The sequence below is a fragment of the Aquarana catesbeiana genome, linkage group LG01 (assembly GCF_042186555.1).
Source record: "Aquarana catesbeiana isolate 2022-GZ linkage group LG01, ASM4218655v1, whole genome shotgun sequence".
In the NCBI taxonomy this organism is placed as follows: Eukaryota; Metazoa; Chordata; class Amphibia; order Anura; family Ranidae; genus Aquarana; species Aquarana catesbeiana.
The window spans coordinates 696,082,708-696,105,072 of NC_133324.1; the positions used below are offsets into that span (position 1 = coordinate 696,082,708).

The window sequence follows — 22,365 nt, forward strand, 5'->3', positions numbered from 1 at the left end:
CTGTCACTGTAGATCACTGGGCTGTGACATCATCATCACAGGAGCTGCAATAAAGCTGTAGAGTTAGAAAGAGATTGAACCAAAAAGGGGTTCATTATTTTTATGTATTTGGGTTTTATATGAAAAAAGGCATGGATTAAAGACAGGGTATGTTACAGTCCATGTGGGTAATGCTTGAGAACATATATGCAGTACAGTATAGCATCATACCATGGCATTAGCTTATATTTAGATGTTATCAGACTTAAAGAAAATGCAATGTTACTGACATGTATATAGTTTAAACTGGATAAAGGGAATGGGGTAACTCCCAATAGTTTAATTTGAAAAAAGGGAAGGGGGGTTATCTCCCAGGCGTTTAAACGGAATAGGGGGAGTCTAGGGTATCTCCTGATACTAATAGAAATGTGTGAGTATCAGTTTATTGATGTAATGACAGTGTGGATAGGGGAAAAGGGTGAATTTGAAGGCGTATAGAAGAGAAAAACACGAGAATATGGGGGGGGGGGGGGTGGTTGAGGAAGAGGAAATGGGGGGGTGTGGAACAAGAGGAAGTGGGATAGTTATTAGCTTTCTACCTATCACTGTGGCAGTGAGTTATATTAGTTGCATAGTAAATCTCGGAACTCTTGAAAATAGCGAAATCCCATCCAGATGACCCAAGTAAAAGTGTGTCAATCTAACATAAAGTATTCTGTGACCACCAGGTATTGCAAAAGCATGATAGAATCCAATTCCATAATCCTTTTTGCTAGAGATGGTACCTGTGATGAGTTCTAATGTCTAGGGATAACTGTTCTCTGAAACAGTGTAAAATGTCTTTTCTACAAGATTTAATGCACCATGAATAGTTGACAGCAAGGTGGTTGTCGGGATATTCATTATCTTAGTATTCGTCACCCTAGCGTAAATCTTTAGAATGTGAGCCCAGAATTTTTCAGTAGGGGAACCTTCCCATCAACAGCGGCAGGGCATAGCCAATGAGCACCACAAGGTGAAAATGCTATTTAATTCATTTTTAAGATTCACCCATTCATCCATATCTCCATCCTTTATTTTGCTGAAAAATAACTTTGAAAAACACCCTTGTTGCATTTCTAGCGGTGACTATCTTGAGTAAGGGCAGATGAATAGTGTAGCATTTACTTTCTGGAATCCATCTGCCCTTAGCTCAGGCATGCAGCCAGGAGGGTGTGCTTAGCTGAGAAAGCCCCTCCTCCAGATAAAAGAAAAAAAAACACCTTTGAAGACTCATGGGATGTATGACATCATTTTGGCCTAGGCCAGAAACCAGGAAACACTAGTAGAAATGTAAAAAAAAAAAAAAAAACAGTTAATGTTGATTGAGAGAGTTTAGTTCCACTTTAACTAGGATTAGCATTAAAGCAGCTGTGCGGCCACGTGATCCCCCTCCGAACTTCTTCATAGCAGCGAGAGGGGCTGAGATATCCCTGTGAAGTCAGCCGACCAGTAGAGGGAAGTCACGTTACTGAACAGCGTTGTTGTGGGAAAAGTTATTTAGCCTTTTCATTAAAAAAAAAATCACACACACTGTAGTTACTAACTGTATAATCCAGAGGGGATGCAAGTATTCTTTCTGCATATTGCTGCTGAATAGTGGCGGAAGGGGTGGGTAGGAGAGCCGCTCTCATGCTGACAGGGAGGGAGGGGGAGAGACTCACAGCAGAGCAGCGGGATGACGGAGGCACTAAACTGACCAGGGTATCATGGTTCAGCAGCCATGATTTACCGTGGTCAGCTCAGACAGGAGGACACAGGAACAGGCAGGATCAACCAGGTATACAGTATTACAACATAGTAAGGGTCAGGTTACATGGCACAAGCACTGTGCTATAGAACATGCCTTAAAGGAACAGGATCAGCCACTTTTAGTTTCCTCCCCCCTAGCTAGATTTGTGTTTCCTTTTTTCTTTTCTGATCATATGAAAACATTTCTTACATTATCATTAATTTGTCTTTGTGTCATGTGTTAAAAAAACATACCCAGTGTTTATTTCATATAAACAACCGCATCATACTTTGTACCAGGAACAATATTTCAGTGTTGTAGCCTTTATGGCAAAATGCAGTGCAGAAAATGAGTACTTTATATCTACATTGCATTTAAAACAGAATATTTTAGTTAACCTAAAATGTCTAAAGCATCAAGCATTATGCCCTGTAAACACAATAGGATTTTCCTACAACAAAACCGTGGATTTTGTTCCGAAGGATGTTGGCTCAAACTTGTCTTGCATACACACGGTCACACAAATGTTGTCGGAAATTCCGAACGTCAAGAATGCGGTGGCGTACAACACGTACGACAAGCCGAGAAAAATTAAGTTCAATAGCCAGTGTGCCTCTTCTGCTTGATTCCGAGCATGCGTGGACTTTTGTGCGTTGGACTTGTGCACACACGGTCCAAAATTTGAGAACCTGCTCTCAAATATTTGTTGGCAGAAATTCCAACAACAAATGTTCGATGGAGCATACTTTCCAAGAACAAGCTCACATCCAACATTTGTTGTCAGAAAATCCTATCGTTTGTACAGGGCATTAGGCATACAGTATAGTGTATGCACACAGGACCAGTATGTGGTACAGGCTTCTGTCTGTTCTGTTCATAGGGGACGAAGCTGCATTCATCAAAAAAAAAAAAAAAGTAGATTCCCCTTTATGGGGACACAGACAACCATGAAAGCTTATGAGGTTCTAAATGTTCACCAATCTACTAATCTTCCTCCCTTCCTCGCTGTCTTGATGGTGCACTGTCTCTAAGGCAGGAAGTGAGACGAAACCCTCCTCCAGCGGTGACAAAAAACGTGGTAAAACCATGCTCTATAAAAAGAAAAAAAAAAAACACAAAAAAATTTGTCTGGAGTTCATTCATTTTCAAATTCGCTAATAAAATGGACTTAAAAATATAGATCATATTAGCAATGCCCAGAACAAGTTTAATTTTAACTTACTGAATAGTTTCCATTGACTCTAATACAGTTTAATACTTTCCAATAGGCTATCAATTTTAATGACTGGAAAAATGGTAAGAACCCCCTGAGCCGACTCTGCCACACGTGCCATCTTGTGAAGCCTCTGCGCTCCAAGCACTGCCGTGTCACAAACCGCTGTATTGCAGTCTTCGACCATTACTGTCCTTATGTCTACAATGATGTGGGACAGCGCAACAGGTTTGTAGCTTTTTTTTTTTGTTTCATTCAGTATATATTCATGGGTACGGAAATTACAGTGTATGCATGCCATTAAACACTAATGTTTTCCATTGATTTCTCATTCAGTAATGCTCACCCAGACTAAGAAACAGGAAGCACTTATCTTTCATGGCCTAAAGAACTACATTGCAAGGCATTTCCTTTTAGTCGCATAAAAAATCAGCGCTAAAGCTTGTAATCATCCATTCCTGTATACAAACAGTAGCTCTGCAAAGCGTTTTAAATTAACTGATTAATGTATATATTACTCTAGAGAAGAGACTCTTTGGGGCTTATTCAGTAAGATAGTATGAAAAGCCATGATACCATAGAAAGTGATATAGGCATCACATTAGGTTTTGACATTTAGCTCTGTTAAGAAATCATTTATGATCTCATGGTTTATTGCATTGCCTTGAATGTGTTTGGATAAACCTCCATTATAAAAACAATATAGTATTTAAAAAGATAATTTTTACAGGCATATGATTTTATAATATAACTATAGTACCTGAAAAGGAACCTGTCATGAGATAATCCTTTTCTTCGTAAAGGGTAATTCCACTTTTGTGAAACATAAAGCAAACAAAAAAATAATATAGCATATACAGTTGCTATCCTAGCCATATTGTAATTGAATGTATGTCCAGACACCCCACGATGCACATCTATTGCCTATTGGCTACTGTTGCACAGTGCATTAGGGTGTTAATGGGATCATGATGCACATCTTGCTACATATTGCGGTAACGTGTGATAAAATCTGCAATTTACCCCAAATTACTGGATTGCAAAGATCTAAATAGGCCCTAGGTTTAACATTTCCAAATTGGCAAAATTTATTTTCTGTTAAATACTTTACTCTTTGGTGAATTACCCCTAAAGTGTTTTAATTACATATGTTCTATTTGATTATTTATATTTACTTCACAGGGTGTTTTTTGTCGGGTTCTTGTTGAATATGTGTATCAGCTGCCTTATTGGAGTCTACCTGTGTTGGGACTGGTTATATATTGAAGGTCACAGCCTGTTAATTGAAATGGGCTTTGTATTCCTCGCCGTGATTGGTTTTATTTCTGCTATGATGACTGGAACGTGTGTAAGTAATTAAAGTTAGTTTTACAAGCCTAAAATGAAACTTCAGATTCACAACTTCTACTGTACATCAAACATACCCTTAGTAATGTTCAAAAACTTTCCTATAATAACTAATGGTCGCAGCATGCAAACCTTAAATGTTTGTTGGAGTGTATTGAGACCAACCTAAAAACAGACTTAAAGATACGCTAATGAAATTTATATTTAAAGATTAATTCTAGTTATGGAAATTGTATACATAGTTACATTGGTCTACCTTGGACCAAAGTTACTTTGCATATACTGTACCTGGCTGATGCCCCTGAAAGCTGGAAATCACTAAAATAGATACCATTACTCCAGTGTATTTGCTATTGCACATAGGGCACTTTGCAGTTTTATGATGTTCTTGTATTGCGAGATATACAGTATATATATTTGTGTGTTTTATATCACATTTTCAGTACACTTAGTTGTTTTGTTTGAGTTATATATCAGTTATTAAGGTTTCAGCAGCATAAGTTGGATACAGCATTATGGCGTTTCACATTCACATAGGAGGTTTCCACCACTGTTCACTTGTTAGTTTTTTAAGAGGGTAGCGCTACACTTTTTGGCTATTCTTTCCAGAGATCTCCACTTGCTTATGGTGCAGGATGCCACGCTGCCCAAAATGAATAATGAATTGAAAATTCATATAAAAATATATGATACGTATAAATTCAGGTTGAGTTAAACCATAAACATAAATGTGCAAATGGTTTACATAAATTACATAAAAAGTGAAAAAGTCTAATTCAAATAACATAAAAAATGAAGAGTTCACATATCATAATAAATCATAATAAATAAAAAATAGACATTTCATGCACTGAATTGAGAACAGTCCCACATTGAATATTATGATTCAAGATTGATTCCAGGACAAAGCAGCACAAGAAATCATCCATGGATCCCAAATCAGATGTCCAAGCAGAGGAAAAACACCACATGCATATAAGCTAGTGTGACTCTCTGTGCAGTAAAACCTCACTGTGTCATCCAGAATCCTCCAGCAGGCCTCCACGGACAGATGTACCTCCGTTTAGGGTCCCCAAAAATAAAGAGAAATAGAGCACCAGGCTCGCATAATGTAAAATCGCAGGTGGTACTTTAGTAAAAAACAAGTGTAAAAACAATCGTCATCACGCAATCAAAGGAGCTGCGAATCCCACAATGCAATGCCGAACCGAGCTTTGCTTGGTGACGTCATGACTTCTGGTTCTGCCCTACGTACGTTTCTCCAGTTGCTTCCGGGTTCCCATGCCAAGCAGCTGCTCTGTTGCTTACTGAACGTAGGAGGTCAACTGCTCAGCGGCATAGATGCCATTCAGAGAATGCTTTGCATTTTCCGAATGAATGCAAAGCTTTCTCTGATTGGACAAGGTGAAGAGTGTTCAATGCCTCGCCTCTCCACCTCATCCAACACTTGGATTCATTCAGAAAATGCAAAGCATTCATTGAATGACACCAATGCCCAGCAGCTGACCTTCTGTGTTCATAATCCAGCAGGTACATCCACTTGGCGAAGGACCTGGGAGCAACTGGAGATCAATGGAGTACCTGTGGCTACTACACTGATTTCAAGCTTCTAGTGGCATCAGCCAGGTATGATATAATATATTTGCCTGTTAGTTTCTTGCATATATACTCACCCCTATAGTCCTTTGCAGTGGCAATATTTTCTTTATCTTTATACATTGAAACAAAATGGCTACATCTCTCTACACCATACATGTATATGTTCTCCTTACCTGGATCAGTCATATCACAGTACCTGAGCCAATCCCATAATTAGGCATACGAACTAGCATGTTACTAGCATTAAGCCTACTAGGTTCTTATAAGTTAAAGTAAAAAAAACCTTGAGAAAAAAACTTTGGATTTTGCCATCTTAAATAAAGTATGATACATTGCTATGTGTACAGCTTAAAACATATTTTTTGTTATTTCTATTTGCGAGGCATGCACATGTTAGCAGCTATGGAACACAGCCTCCTGCATATGAGTGCACACCATAATTGCAAGTGCAGGGCCAAGGTAGCCATGCCCTAATGTAAGGAAATGTTACATTAGGAGGAATCCGCACTCTCTACCAAGATAGAGGCTGAATGTGCAGACACACTGTCAGTCTTTGGCCATTGGGAGCGCACAGCAGAGGGTGGCAGCACTTCACATTTGGGCCTTTGGTGGCCCTGTCCCTAGATTGAAATATTGAAGGTACCAGGCAGTAAATTGTTATCCAAACAGCAATAGCATTCAAATGCTGTCACTTGTCAGGTATTTAGACAATTGGTGGGGCTGGCTGTCAAAATACAATAAGTACAGCAGCAGATTCATCTATCCACACTGTATAGAATGGATGGAGGCATCTGATAGATTTTATTTATATATATATATATATATATATATTATATATATATATAATTTTTTTTTTTTTTAATATGTAAGTGTATGGCCAACTTTAGAGAATAATGGCTCAGAGCATGCACCTAGGTTTGACACTTATCTCTATAACAACACTGCATAGTGCCTAGGGTGGCCCAGTTATTAATTCCTATGACCAGGTCTTGTGACGCGGGTGGCCATTATTCTTTATGCACAAGCCTGATGGGGATGGCAGAAAATTGGATGATGTAAACACTGCCAGCAATAACTTTGATTACTCTGGATCGAATGTCCATATTACTTGATAAATGATCAAAGGGGCCGGACTATGCAACTTCTATGTGCTAAACCAGGGGTCTCCAAACTTTCTAAACAAAAGACCAGTTTACTGTCCTTCAGACTTTAGGTGGGGGGGGGGGGGGGGGGGCTCAGTGGGACTCCCCAGCGTCAGTAAAAAAAAAAAATTGCATAGTGCCTTCAGACAGTAGGAGGAAGAATAGTGCCCCATCATTGGTGTCAGTGGAAGAAATAGTGCTCCATCACTGGTGTCTGTAAAAGAAGGTATGCCCTTCTGTCAGTGTCACTGGAAAGAATGGTGCCTCATCGTTGGTGTCAGTAGAAGGAATAGTGCCTTTTATCAGTGGAAGAAAAATTCCCCCAAGGGCCAGATAAATTCAAGCAAGGGCCAAATCTAGCCCACAATTTGGGGAGCCGTTAATGAGATTTAGTCTCACTTCCTGTCCTGCTGATAATGGCTTACCAGACAAGTGAGGGGAAATCTGCAACAATGACAGAAATAAAAATGTGTAAACTAGATATACACTAGCAGATTTTTGTTCAAAATTATTTGTTTTAAGAACGTTAATTTGGTTTTTAATTTGTAAGTGGGGTCAATTTGATTTTCATTTTTGACATGAAAATTCAAAGGAGTAGGATGGAAAATTTTCCTTTAATAAACTGATTTCTAACAGTATATGTGGTTTCCGTTTAAAGTCCATTAATTCCAAAATTGAATGGTAAAAGGAAAACAAAAGTTTGAACCACTTTCAAATGACATTCATGAAGCTGTTTAATGTACTGAGAATTGTCGTACAAATGTTTGTAAGAATATTTGCACGGAGGTTCTTTCAAATTTCTATTCTTTATTTCCTAACTTTAGACACTTTGTCCTGACATACACTTTAGAGGTAACTTTGACCATTAGAATTCTGAGATTATTGTGATCACTGTATAAAAGCCTCCTGCATCTGAACAAAAAGAATAATCTGCCATTCTCATTTCACTGTATATAACAGCTATATATGGCTGCTGTGAACATCACAACAAATGAAAGAATGAATTCAAAGAAGTACTCGTACCTCATGGACGAAAGTGGAACGTTTTGTAATCCATTTGACAGAGGACTGTTCCTGAACCTCCTGGAATTCTTCCATTTCATTCCACAGCTTCCAGAAGAGAAGATTAAGAAAAGGAAAGTGAATGAAATCTGAACATGTTAACAAAGAACGTCTGATTTTAGAATTTTATTTATATGCTTATTTATAAAGAGATATTTTTCAAATAAATCATTTTATTATGACATTAAGCAGGCATTTGTGAGATTTCATTTTAGGTTGCTTGACAATAGCTTTATTCATTCTGTTTTTACACGTTTCTAAAATCTGACACCTTGCCCATACAGGTCTATTGTACCTTATAGTAAATCCAGCCATGGTGATCATTTTTATAGTGCTCCAACTGTGCATGTGTTTACTATTCCTTTTAAACTAGTATGTGCCTTTGGATAAAAATGAATTCTGTTTTTTGGGGGGGCTGTCCAGCACTGATCCTAAATGTTTATTGGATGTATATATATATGTACACAGCGGGTAGAATAAGTATCAAACACGTCACCATTTTTATAGGTAAATATAATTCTAAAAGGTGTTATTGACATGAAATTTTCACCACATCGGTAACAACTCATGTAATCCATGCATACAAAGAAACCAAAACAAATACACTCATAAATTAAGTTATGTGTAATGAAATGGAATGACACAGGGGAAGTAGTGAACACATGAAGAAAGGAAGGTGCCCCAGCTGAAATGTATCAGTAGTAAGAAAGCAATACTGCCCCTTGTCAGTGCAAATTAATATCAGCTGGTTCAGTCTCAACTGATGGCCTATAAAAAGGTGTCTCTTTACTAAAGTGTCACACAAGAAACATCTCATGATGGGTAAAAGCAAAAAGCTCTGTCAAGACCTTTGCAACCTTATTGTTGCAAAACATACTGATGGAATTAGTTACAGATGAATTTCTAATCTTCTAAATGTTCCAGTGAGCACTGTTGGGGCCATAAACCGGAAGTGGAAATAACATCATTTTCACCATAAACCAGCCACGTCCAGGTGCTCCTCGCAATATTTCCGACAGAGGAGTGAAAAGATTTATCATAAGAGTTGTCCAGGAGCCAAGGCTTACTTGTGAAGAGCTTCAGAAAGACCTGGAAGGTACAATTGTTTCAAAGAAAACTGTAAGTAATGCACTCAACCACCATGGCCTTTATGCACGCTCACCACACAAGACTCAATTGCTGAAGAAAAAAGCATGTTGAAGCTCAGTTAAAGTTTGCTGCACATTTAGACAAGCCTGTGAAATACTGGGAGAATATTGTTTCTAATGTATGTTTATTGTATGTTAATGATAGATACTATTGCAAGTCTTTTTTTGATATTTCAGAAAGGCATCTAATCATCCCTGAGGAAGAGATATATAGATACTATTGCAAGTCTTTTTTTTTTTTTTTTTGATATTTCAGAAAGGCATGTAATCATTCCTGAGGAAGAGATGGATTCATGATGCCCGAACAAACTGCTGACCATCAAATCCTCCAAAGAGATACGTGTGTTTTTAACAAGGCTGTGTCTTTTTAGAGTTTTGTAATAAAAAGTGGTTTTATATATGAATGGTTATGCATTTTTCTTTTTTGGTTGCCTTCAAAATCCCATAAGAGGGTCTTTTTCCCATTTCAAATACTGGGAGAATATAGTCTGGTCAGATAAGACCAAAATTGAACTCTTTGGATGCCATAATACACACCATGTTTGGAGGTCAAATGGCACTGCACTTCACCCCAAAAACACCATACCAACAGTGAAATTTGGAAGTGGGAACATCATGGTGTGGGGCTGTTTTTCAGCATACGGTACTGGCAAACTTCCTATCATTGAAAGAAGGATGAATGAAAAAATGTACCAAGACATTCTTGATAAAAATCTGCTGCCATCTACCAAGATGATGAAGATGAAATAAAGGTGGACATTTCAGCAAGACAATGATCCCAAACACAAAGCCAAGGAAACTCTCAATTGGTTTCAAAGAAAGAAAATAAAGCTGCTAGAATGGCCCAGCCAATCACCAGACTTGAATCCAATAGAAAATCTATGGAAAGAACTAAAGATCAGAGTTCATAGAAGTGGCCCACAGAACCTTCAAGATTTGAAGACTGTGTGGAAGAATGGGCCAAAATCACACCTGAGCAATGCATGTGACTAGTTTCTTCATACAGGAGGCGTCTTGAAGCTGTCATTACCAACAAAGGATTTTGTACGAACTATTAAATAACTTTCAGTTAGCGTGTTTAATAATTTTTCCCAGTGTCATTCTATTTTATTACACATAACTTAATTTCTGAATTTGTTTGTTTTGGTTTCTTTGTATAGATTGCATAGGTTGTTACCGACATGTGGTGAAAATTACATTTCAGTGGTGCCTTTAGAAATATATTAACCTAGAAAAATGGTGACGTGAGAGAGAGAAAGATCGATGAAAGGAAAAGAATGGAGATATATCCTACCTTGTTACATTGTAACAAAATTTAAATGTAAAAAACATGACAGGAGCACTTACAAACCTGGGCGGTACAACTTGGTAAAAAGATGAAATAGTGCTTGGTGGTGTATTTTAGACATGTGCAATTCGTTTCATAACGAATCAAAATTCGGCCAAATTTTGTATCTTTTGTACATTCGGATGCATCCGAATGTCTGAATAAAAAAATAACGAATTTCAACTAATACGAAAGAAATTATAGCAAATATAACGAATGAATTTGACACGATTCAGTATTTCGTTAAAGATCTAATGAAACAAACTCAAAGTAAACTTACAGTCCAATCAGTTGATTACTTTTGTGCTAGAGGTTGGATTACTGGCAAAGTGCATTCCTGAGAACAGTGAGAAGGGTGTTATAGTGTATTTGAGCAGAGGAGAAGAGATATTGTCATTGTGTGTGTTAATAGGTTCAATAAACAAACGACTTTCCAAACTACGAATCATTATCACGTATGAAGAAAGAAAGAAAGAAATTATAGCGGATATAACAAATGAATTCGACATGATTCGAGATTCAGTATAACGAATATCGACACTCTACGAATAATAACGCATTATCCAAAAATGAATTAACGTAACATAACGAATATAACAGAACGAAATTATGTATTTTACGAATGACAATGAACCAAAACTAAATGAAATTTCCTGTTGTGCACAAGTCTAGACTTTATTTATAAAAAAAAATAAAAAAACATTGCAGAGCTATTTGTCCTGCAAAACTGTATGTACAATTGTTCTTTGTGAATGCCAACAAAATTAAAGGTTACTAAGCTATTTTCTCAACAGATCAGATTTAAAAGCATAGCTTGACTCTGGGAAATACTGCATTTTAGCCAGTAGATTAAGTTGATGAAAATAGGAAATAAATACTTATTAACTAGGTAGAGCTGATGATCATATGAAGCAAATACTTATTTACTATAGTGGTCATGATGTGGTATTTTCCTTATTCACGCTATTCCTATGAATGAAGAACATCTGATCTGCAGGGAAAATAGCCTATTAAAATTCTATTTTGTTAGCATTCACACAGAACACATGTACATGCAGTTTCAAAAGACAAATAGCTGTGTTATTTTTTTAACTACACCCCATAAAGTATCCCGGCCTTTCTATTTTTCATTTTGGATAGAGTAGGGAAGTGCTAAAACAGCTCTCTGTTTTTTGGGGGGGTTTTTTCATCTGTGTCTTTTTTCCTTTAATTCCTGTCCTGTAGACTCAAGTGGAAGTGGGAGAATATCTTTCTAATGTGAGGATTTTCCCTCTTAGGGCTTGTTCATATTATACTAGTGTTTTTTGTGCACTGAATAAACACCAAAGATCTCAAGGGCACGTGGAAAATGATTGTTTTCTATGTGCTGTGTTCACCACACAATGTAGTTGTGATGTGAGGTGCAGTGTGATGCAATGTAAACAACCTGCATTTTTAAGTAGCAGAGTGGATGACACCACATGTCACTGCACTGTAGTGCAAAACAACTATGTGAACTTAAAATAAAGTTTAAAAAAAGTAAACAGTGTGATGTGCTGAAACCTGCATCACACTGCCCCCTGCTGGCCTTCATACTGACTGCTACCTGCACAGTAAAACACTGCGTTTACCATGGGGGGCTAGGATGAACAAACCCTTAAATCAGGGGTCTCCAAACTTTCTAAGCAAAGGGACAGTTTACTGTCTCCCAGACTTTAGGGGGGGTCAGACTGTGGCCAGTGGAAATAGAAAATGCCCCAGCATCAGTGGGAGTAAACAATTCCTCAGGCTTGGTGGTCAGTAGGAGTAAAAGAATTACAAGGCGCATGTGGTTAATAGGAGAAGGGATAACGCCCCATCATTAGTATTGGTGAGAAGAATAGTGCGCAATCATTGGTGTCAGTGGTAGAAGTAGTGCCCTCTAGTTGGTGTCAGTGGCAGAAGTAGTGTCCACTCTGTGTCAGTGTCAGTGGTAGAAGTAGTGCCCCCTAGTTGGTGTCAGTGGCAGAAGTAGTGTCCATTCTGTGTCAGTGTCAGTGGTAGAAGTAGTGCCCCCTAGTTGGTGTCAGTGGCAGAAGTATTGTCCACTCTGTGTCAGTGGTAGAAGTAGTGCCCCCTAGTTGGTGTCAGTGGCAGAAGTAGTGTCCACTTGTTGGTGTCAGTGTCAGTGGTAGAAGTAGTGCCCCCTAGTTGGTGTCAGTGGCAGAAGTAGTGTCCACTCTGTGTCAGTGGTAGAAGTAGCGCCCCCTCATTGGTGTCAGTGGGAGGAATAGTGCCTCATTGTTGGTTTCAGTGGAAGAAGCAGTGCCCCATCGTTAGTGTCACTGTGGGAAATTATGCCCCACTACTGGTGTCAGTGGAAGGAATAGTGCTTCAGCCTTGTTGACAGTGGAAGGAGTGGTGACCCAAGGGCCAGATACAGGCAAGCAAAGTGCCACATCAGGCCCACTGGACACAGTTTGGAGACCACTGCCTTAGACAGTTGTCACAGTAACAAGTGTCCCTATTGGAAAATTTCCCTTCTATTCCTGTTCTGGTGGCAGCAAAAAATTTTGCACTTACCCTCCCTTTCATTCCTGGTGACAATCCTGGTCAAAAAAATTGGGGTGAATCTCCGTAAGGGGGACACAGACAGCAATAATAGCCTGACAGGATTAAAACCCTTATCTGCTTTATCAGATCTAGAAAAGAAAAATATGTATTGCCTTTAGTTATAATATAATTTGTTGCTTTTTGTATAGCGAAAAGCTTTTTTTAAATCACGTGTTAACATCCCAAAGGAGACATTTTAGGCTGAAGTCCAGCCATTTACTTTTTTTTTTTTTTTCCTACCACTATCAGCACAACACTATGATGTATAACACTGCTGGCCACCCAAATGCTTTGCTTATTATGTAGCTCAGCAGTATATTCCTATCCCTATACTGGAAGAAGATGTACTATCCAGTGGTTATATTACCTCATAGGAGCCTCTTTTTTTTTTTACAGAATATTAAAATATTTTGAGTGACGCTTTTACATTGTGAACTCGTATTAGCCAGGGTTGAAGTTTCTAAAAATGCCCTGGAATCCCGGTGTCCAGGTTTTATTACAGATTTAATGAGATGAGCCAAACAAATAAAAAAATAACAAAAAAAAAAAAGAAAAAAAACATAAAAGCCCTTTATGCTGTTCTAGATAGAGTATTCTTCAGTGTTTTGAACATTAGAGAACAGGGAAATGTTATACAAATTCATCAATAGGTGGCGCCCTTTTATCGAAAATGAATGCTATTCACAGTCCTGAAAAGAAATATTTCTGTGTGCACCAAGTACTTTACGTTTTATTGCCCCCAAATTCATATTATTAATGTACCAATTCTTGTAACTAAATCATGCTGTAGTGTATATTTAACAGTGTATAAGATATTTTGCAGAGATACAAAATATGTTTGATTTCCTTAAAAAGGAGTTGTACATTTCTGCTATGTATACATTTTTTGCATGCCAGAAATGTAGACCACTTATGCTTTTTCCCACTAGCAGTTAAGTGATATGCTCTTTAGATTATTTTTATATTTGATTCACTCTCGTTTTATTTTCATGCATATTAAATACTGATATGAGCATCAAATATTAACTGGGAGTTAAAGCGGAAATTCACCTAAAAAGGGAAGTTGCACTTTTCCACCTCCTCCACCCCAACTCTACCACTATTAGAGTTTTCACTCTCCTTGGGGTGGGTACCTATTTCTGACAGGTGCCCGCTCCACTATTACTTACATTGCAGAGGCGGAAGTTTAGCACCCCCAACACCCCCCCCTTGCAACCTCCTTGGACATGTCACTGAGAAAGCCAGCTGTGAAGCACCAGGAAGGTACAGCTAGCTTCCCACATCCAAGTTTGGGGCACCGGTGACCCGAACACCAATGAAGAACTAGCCCGGATGAGGACAGCACTGGATACCTGGACTGGTAAATGTCTGTTTATTAAATGTCGGCAGCTGCAGTATTTGTAGTTGTTGACATTTAATTCTTTTTTCCAGAGCTAAGTTCCTCTTTAAGATAAGGTCACCTTAGCAAGTTGGCTATTACCGTAGCAGTATTACACTGTGATTATTATTATTGTGCCCAGAAAATATGCAGTCATTGATAGGGTGATAACTTATTTATAGACAATGTAGGAACTAATAAAAGGAATAACACTCTGAAAAATGTAAAATAATGCATTTGGGTGGCAAAAATATGAATGCACTACTCACTGGGGGGAGAACCTCTGGGAGAATATTAGCATGCAATAAAAAGGGGATTAATTCCAGAGATAAAACGATAATTCTCCCGCTCTACAAGACTCTGGTCCGGCCGCACCTAGAGTATGCTGTCCAGTTCTGGCCACCAGTCCTCAGGAAACATGTATTGGAAATGGAGCGAGGACAAAGAAGGGCAACAAAGCTAATAAAGGGTCTGGAGGATATTAGTTATGAGGAAAGGTTGTGAGCACTGAACTTATTCTCTCTGAAGAAGAGACGCTTGAGAGGGGATATGATTTCAATATACAAATACCATACTGGTGGTGACCCCACAATAGGGATCAAAACTTTTTCGCGGAAGGGAGTTTAACAAGACTTGTGGCCACTCATTAAAATTAGAAGAAAAGAGGTTTAACCTTAAACTACGTAGAGGGTTCTTTACTGTAAGAGCGGCAAGGATGTGGAATTAATAATAGTATAACTAAGTGGTGCTGCGCTAATCCTAAATAAATTGGCTAAAATTGGTTTAAATCAGTGTGATATGCATAAAAGTGTACATCCGGGAGTGTAGGTTCCAATTTGGGGTAATGGCATCAACCGTGTGAACCTCCACACTCATATAACAGCAAATCTAAGTAGTGAAAAAGTGATCATCTGTAGTGGTAACAATAAACACAGTAAATCTTACCATATACATAAAATAAATAACAATAATGTGAAAATGTCAATTATTAGTAAAGTGCATAATGCAATATAAAGAAAATCATAGTGTGTAACAGGCAAGCAACACATAAAGTGACAATGTGCAGCAGTGCAGTTAAATTATCAACAATAAATTGTCCAAAAAGTATCAGGTGCTTCAACGTAAATTCCTTCTTATATAATGTGACTGCAATGTCCTGACATGCATCAGTTGCAAAAATACAAAGTGCTTCAACAAACAGTCCTTCTTATATAATGTGACAGCAACGTCCTGACATGCATCAGTTGCAGTGCAGTGCTCAAAATCAATCACAGGGTGCACATCTTCGTGTTTAGACACACAGGTAGGTTATGGCCCCTTACCTTAGGGTAATAGGGCAAACGCATGTGACCAAAACCTTTAGGGGTATCCTCCTATAGATGTAAGCACTAGCCTCACGGTCCTAGTCCCAGGGGATGATTCCCTCAGATGTTCAGGGGGGAGTGTTGTAAATGACAAAAAACAGGGAGGATCCCAATAGCGTGATATCGTTTAAACAGCAGCTTTTATTGAATGAAATAAAGGGTACTCACATAGACATCAGTAAAACATTCCTATCTCCAATGAGCGGCGAGCTCATATACCTCTCAACAGCATGTAAAGCCTGTCCTGTCCCTACGCGTGACGTCACACCACACGTGACTTCATCAGGGGAACCTGATATTTTACCAAAAATATGTAGAAGAATACCATCGGCCTAAACTGAGGAAAAAACATTTTTTTATATATTTTTGGGGGATATTTATTATAGCAAAATGTAAAAAAATGGGTTTTTTTCAAAATTGTCGCTCTTATTTTGTTTATAGCGCAAAAAATAAAAATCGCAGAGGTGATCAAATACCACCAAAAGAAAGCTCTATTTGTGGGAAAAAAAGGACGTCAATTTTGTTTGGGAGCCATGTCGCTCGACCGCGCAATTGTCAGTTAAAGCGACACAGTGCCGAAACGCAAAAAACGTTCTAGTCAGGAAAGGGGTAAAATCTTCCGGGGCTGAAGCGGTTAAATATCATACCTGGGGGGTGTCTATAGTATGCCTGTAAAGTGGCGCATGTTTCCCATGCTTAGAACAGTCTCTGCACAAAATTACATTTTTAAAGGAGTAAAAGTCGTTTAAAACTGCTTGCGGCTTTAATGTAATGTCGGGTCCTGGCAATATGGATGAAAATCAGTGAGACAAACGGCATGGGTACCCCTCTCAGTCCATTACCAGGCCCTTTGGGTCTTGTATGGATATTAAGGGGAACCCTGCACCCAGATTAAAAAAAGGAAAGGCGTGGGGCCCCCAGGCCCTATATACTCTGAGGTGTAAATGAGAAGTTGCGCTGACCCCAAAACAAAATATATGTGAACAAGTGGTGAAAAGCTGCTAGCACACAAACAAACCAAGTCGCATCAAATGTGTAAAAAATACATGCAGCGCTAAAAAAATGTATAGGTGTGTCAAACATGTATATATAAATTGGTGACTATAAAACAACTATAAAGTAATAATGATCAACACAATAAATATAGGTGAGGTGTATAAAATGTCCCAAGGAATGTGTTATGTATGGATATGTCCAGGAGTAAAGTCAAAGACTAGGGTCAATACATATAGGTAGAAGATGTCTTCTCAAACACAGGGGGAGCTTGGATACATGATGTTGACTGAAGACTGGAAAACACATCAATCACAGACGACACGTCATAAGTATCTAGAGTTAGGTACTCTTACCAGATCCAGTGGGACGTATCAGCCATATAGCAGTACGTCTGTCAGGGCTCGTGTAAGTAGCCTCCCGTGAACTCTCCCCAAAAGGTTCACCCTTCGGTCACGATCTCCGATAGGCAGGTAATCACTTGGGTCACGGTCACCGATAGCCAGGGCAGTCAACGGTGGGGATGGTCAGCTCACTCCCAAACTCTCCGGTTCCGGGCAGGTTCAGAAGGTCTCCAGAAACCAATCATAGATGAAATCATGGAGAAAAAAGCAAAAAGGGGCTCCACATGGCGTAGGTCAAAAATAAAAAGGATTTATTGAATAAAAGCCTTACAAGATAAAACGTGATCACTGAATAAAAATTGGTGGCAATCCGCAGGCTTTGCAGAATCAAGGGAGGCCATACAGCGTAGGTTTGCTGAGGCATTCGGCCCAGAGTCCTCTAGGTTACTAAAGACGACATGATCCGCAGCCCGCTTCTCCCAGGCAAGTACAAGTGCATGGGTTTCTTTGGACTGTAAATGATCCCTTGAAGACTGCTGCTGATGCTGAGTGCCAGGCTCCACCTCCATGCTGACACAATCCTCCTCCTCCTCCTCCCCTCCTCCTCATCCTCTTCCTGTGTGATCGGCGGGCACGCAGGAACACTGTCTGGATAAAGGGGGCTTGGAGAGGTAAGGAAGTCCTCCTCTTCCTCCCTCTGTACTGCCTCAAGTGCCCTGTCCATTATTCCATGCAGCGTGTGCTCCAACAGGTGGACAAGAGGTACAGTGTCACTGATGCATGCACTGTCACTGATCACCATCATCGTGGCCTCCTCAAATGGTGACAGGAGAGTGCATGCATCCCTGGTGTGAGGAAAAAAAACAAGGTCCCCTGACCCTGTCCTGGTGCCATAGTCGCATAGGTACTCATTGATGGCCCTCTGCTGCATGTGCAGCTGCTGCAGCATGGCCAACGTTGAGGCGGTTCTTGGGCAGGTTAAATTCCTTTTGGAGGTCAGCCAGCCAAGCACTGGCATTATATGACCCGTGGAAATACACACAGTCTTTCCTGGCCTGCCTCAGGACATCCTGTAAGCCGGGTACCTACCCAAGAACCGCTACACCACCAACTTAAGGTTGTGAGCCAAACAGGGCACATGGGTCAGTTGTCCCTGTCGGAGGGCAGGGAGGAGGTTGGTGCCCTTGTCGCAAATCACCATACCTGCCTTAAGCTGGCGTGGCATCAACCACCTCTGAACCTGCCCCTGCAGAGCTGACAGAATCTCTGCCCCAGTATGGCTCCTGTCCCCCAAGCACGCCAGCTCAAGCACCGCATGGCATCTTTTTGCCTGCGTGCTTGCCTAGCCCCTTGAATGTCTACGGAGCACCGCTGGTTCCGAGGACAAATCAGCACAGGAAGAGGCCATGAAGGAAGAAGAAGAAGAAGAGGAGGGGGTGGAGAAGAGAGGTGCGGCAGAATCACCACTAGTAGAATTTTGGAGGCGTGCCTCCAACACTACTGCACCCTGTCCTGCATCCTTCCCAGCTGCCAGAAGAGGCACCCAGTGCACGGTGAAAGATAGGTAACATCCCTGTCCATGCCTGCTGGACCATGAGTCAGTGGTAATATGCACCTTACCGCTGACCGCCCTGTCAAGCGAGGCCAAGACATTGCCTTCCACATGCCAGTAGCCAGAATCGCCTTCCATGAGAAAAAGTGGAACCTGCCACTGAGGAACCGCACATTTCACAAACCCACGGAAGGGGGCAGAGTCTACCAACTGAAAAGGCAGCAGTTGAAGTGCTAGCAATTTAGCCAAGCTAGCTGGGCATGTGGATGACTGGGAGTGAACTTCTTTAGGCGGTGCAGCAGCTGGGGCAGGGAAATTTGCCTGGTACAATCTGATGTCGATGTACCGATAGCAGATTGCCCGCAAGTACTTGGCTATGACACCTAATTCTACACCTTCATTCCTCTCAGTGCAGGTCTCTGAGAGGACTGAAGGTATAGTGGGGTTGGAGATCCCAGCGGATGAGGAGCAAGGAGAGGTCCTCTTTGTTCTTTGTTGTGGGTCTTATAGGTACGCTTGCCAACAAACTGCATGGCAGGTCAGCATATGTCTGGTCAAGCATGTGGTGCCCAAGCGGGTGTTTTGGCCACGCGAGATATGCTTGAGACATATGTTGCAAATCGCAGCGGTGTGATCTGATGCACTCATCTCAAAAAAGGCCCACACCAAAGAACTTTTGGAATAACGCGCAGAGACAGCAGTGCCCTGCACATGCAGAGCTCTGCGGTATGATGCAGTCGGTGTGATGGAGTTGGTGTGCTGCCCTTAAGCTGGCCCATGGAGGGCATCCTGCCTCGTTGGTGATGTGCCCTCCTCCTCTCTCCTATCAGGCACCCACGTGGAGTCAGTGACTTCCTCATCATCCCCTCCCTCCTCATCACTGGAGTAAAGCTGGCAGTATGCTGCAGCTGGGGGAACATGACTGCCATATTGCTGTCCTTCTTGGGCACCCCCTCTCTCTGGGCTCACGTTACTGCCTTCCTCTAGCTGGGTACCATCATCTGAGCCTTCAAAACGCTGGGCATCCTCCTGGAGCATGTACCCAACACTGTGGTCAAACAGTTCGAGGGACTCCTCAGGAGGACATGGTGGGGCTAGGGAAGGAGTGACTGATACCATTGAGCCGAGAGAAGAGGCCGCGCTGGCAGCTGCTTTGCCAGACAAAGTACCCTGAGCCTGGGTGAGAGAGGATGAGGAGGATGAGGACGGCTTGGTCATCCACTCTACCAAGTCTTCCGCATGTTGCAGCTCAACATGGCCAGCTACCGAAAAAAAGGACATGCGTGTCCCACGGCCACGTGCTGATGAGGTTGCACCGTCTCCACGACCAGCACTGTTTGCCTCTAGACACAGAGCCTGCTTGCCCTCTTTTATTGGCTTTTGACTGTCTGCCTCTCCTTGTTGGCCTTCCAGACATACTAATGGCCTGCAGTGAGATGTAGCTGCACAAAGCTGGGGTGTATATATATATACTGATACTGCAGATAGCAGAATCAACTGCCTGCCTATAGTATTATTAGTATGAGAACACCAGCAATTGTCTTCATGTAGCTTTAGGTGCACACTGTGCAGAGGACACAGTACACTAACTGTAAATACTGTAGCTTCCTGCCTGTGGTATTAATAGGAGCAGAACAACAGCAATTGTCTTCAGGTAGCTTTAGGTGCACACTGTGCAGAGGACGCACAACACTAACTTGTAAATACTGCAGCTGCCTGCGGTACTAATAGGATCAAAAGAACACCACCAATTTTCTTCAGTTAGCTTTAGGTGCACACTGTGCAGAGGACGCACTACACTAACTTGTAAATACTGCAGCTGCCTGCGGTACTGATAGGATCAGAAGAACACCACCAATTTTCTTCAGGTAGCTTTAGGTGCACACTGTGCAGAGGACGCACTACACTAACTTGTAAATACTGCAGCTGCCTGCGCTACTAATAGGATTAAAAGAACACCACCAATTTTCTTCAGGTAGCTTTAGGTGCACACTGTGCAGAGGACGCACTAAACTAACTGTAAATACTGTAGCTAATAGGACTAATAGGATCAGAATGGATCTAGCTAAACTGAATACAGTGTATATATATATATATATATATATACACACACACACAACACCTAGGATGCATATATATATATATATATATATATATATATATATATATATATATATATATATATATATATATATATATATATATATAATACACTGTAAGTGAAGCTAACTGACTCGCCTGCCTACTCTATCTAACTTAAATCAAATGGCACTGTCTCTCTCTCTATCTCTCTCTCAACGCCAGAACACACTACACAGCGCTGACGTGCAGGTGGCCTTATATAGTGTGGGGTGTGTACTAAACCCCCTGAGCCATAATTGGCCAAAGCCACCCTGGCTTTGGCCAATTATGGCTCTATGTACAGACGGCGCTGTGATTGGCCAAGCATGCGGGTCATAGTGCATGCTTGGCCAATCATCAGCCAGCAATGCACTGCGATGCCACAGTGAATTATGGGCCGTGATGTGCCACTCGAATTTGACACGAACGGCCCATATCGTTCGCAGTTCGACAAACGGTCGAACATGGGTTCGACTCGAACTCGAAGCCCATTGCTACTGGAGAGCGGTACAATAATGAGCGTCTGCAGGCAACAGTGAAGCATGGTGGAGGTTCCTTGCATATCTAGAGCTGCATTTCTGCAGATGGAGTTGGAGATTTGGTCAGGATCAATGGTGTCCTCAATGCTGAGAAATACAGAAAGATACTTATTCATCATGCCATACCATCAGGGATGCATGTGATTGGCCCCAAATTTATTCTGCAGCAGGACAACAACCCAAAACATACAGAACTATCTTCAGCGTAAAGAAGAACAAGGAGTCCTGGAAGTGATGGTTTGGCCCCCACAGAGCCTGATCTTGACATCATGGAGTCTGTCTGGGATTACATAAAGATAAGAGCAGAAGATCCCGGGAGCCGCACATCAGAACAACACCTACTGTATGTAGATAAGTGGCAGTCTCAACCTGGACCCCCGCCAGGCCAGGTCACCAACGTGTTTCACTCCACTCACTGGAGCATATTCATTATCCCCATGAGTAAGCTCCAGTAGGTGGAGTGAAATGTGTTGGGGGCATGGCCTAGTGGGGGTCCAGGCTGAGACTGCCACTTGTCTGCATGCAGCAGGCCTTGTTCTGATGTGCGGCTCCTGGGATCTTCTGCTCTTATCTATCATTATCTGGAGTGTGGGCAGGCTCCTTCCCAGCCAGCACTTAAAGCAGCAGGCACGGGACTACATTTCCTAGCAGCCTGAGCGGCTCACATACATACCATGGGTTTGCTGGGATTACATGAAGAGACAGAAGGATTTGAGGCAGCCTACATCCACAGAAGATGTGTGGATAGTTCTCCAAGATGTTAGGAACAATCTACTTGCTGAGTTCCTTCAAAAGCTGTGTGCACATGTACCTAGAAGAAATTATGCTGTTTTGAAGGCAAAAGTGTGGTCACACCAAATGTTGATTTAATTTGGATTTCTCTTCTGTTAATTTACTTAAACTATTAACACTTCT

At 41.0% G+C, this 22,365-nt stretch overlaps 1 protein-coding gene and 1 long non-coding RNA gene across 3 annotated transcripts in view; one reads left to right on the forward strand and one right to left on the reverse strand.

Annotated features, from left to right (window-relative positions):
* Window positions 1–8,261, forward strand: part of LOC141111419 (uncharacterized) — a 65,679-nt gene extending 57,418 nt beyond the window's left edge. The window contains exons 8-10 of one of the 2 annotated variants that reach the window (XM_073603718.1): window positions 3,019–3,191; window positions 4,146–4,311; window positions 5,838–5,938. In XM_073603718.1, the coding sequence (XP_073459819.1) occupies window positions 3,019–3,191; window positions 4,146–4,311; window positions 5,838–5,909 (411 nt within the window). In that variant the 3' untranslated portion in view covers window positions 5,910–5,938. Of the gene's footprint in view, window positions 1–3,018; window positions 3,192–4,145; window positions 4,312–5,837; window positions 5,939–8,011 lie in introns of those variants that run through there. The other variant, XM_073603709.1, reaches the window with a different exon arrangement.
* Window positions 2,047–22,365, reverse strand: part of LOC141111427 (uncharacterized) — an 81,850-nt gene continuing 61,531 nt past the window's right edge. Inside the window, exons 2-3 of the long non-coding RNA XR_012236421.1 lie at window positions 8,075–8,161; window positions 2,047–2,841 (exon numbers count right to left, since the gene is read on the reverse strand). This is a non-coding gene — a long non-coding RNA (uncharacterized lncRNA). The remainder of the gene's footprint in view (window positions 2,842–8,074; window positions 8,162–22,365) is intronic.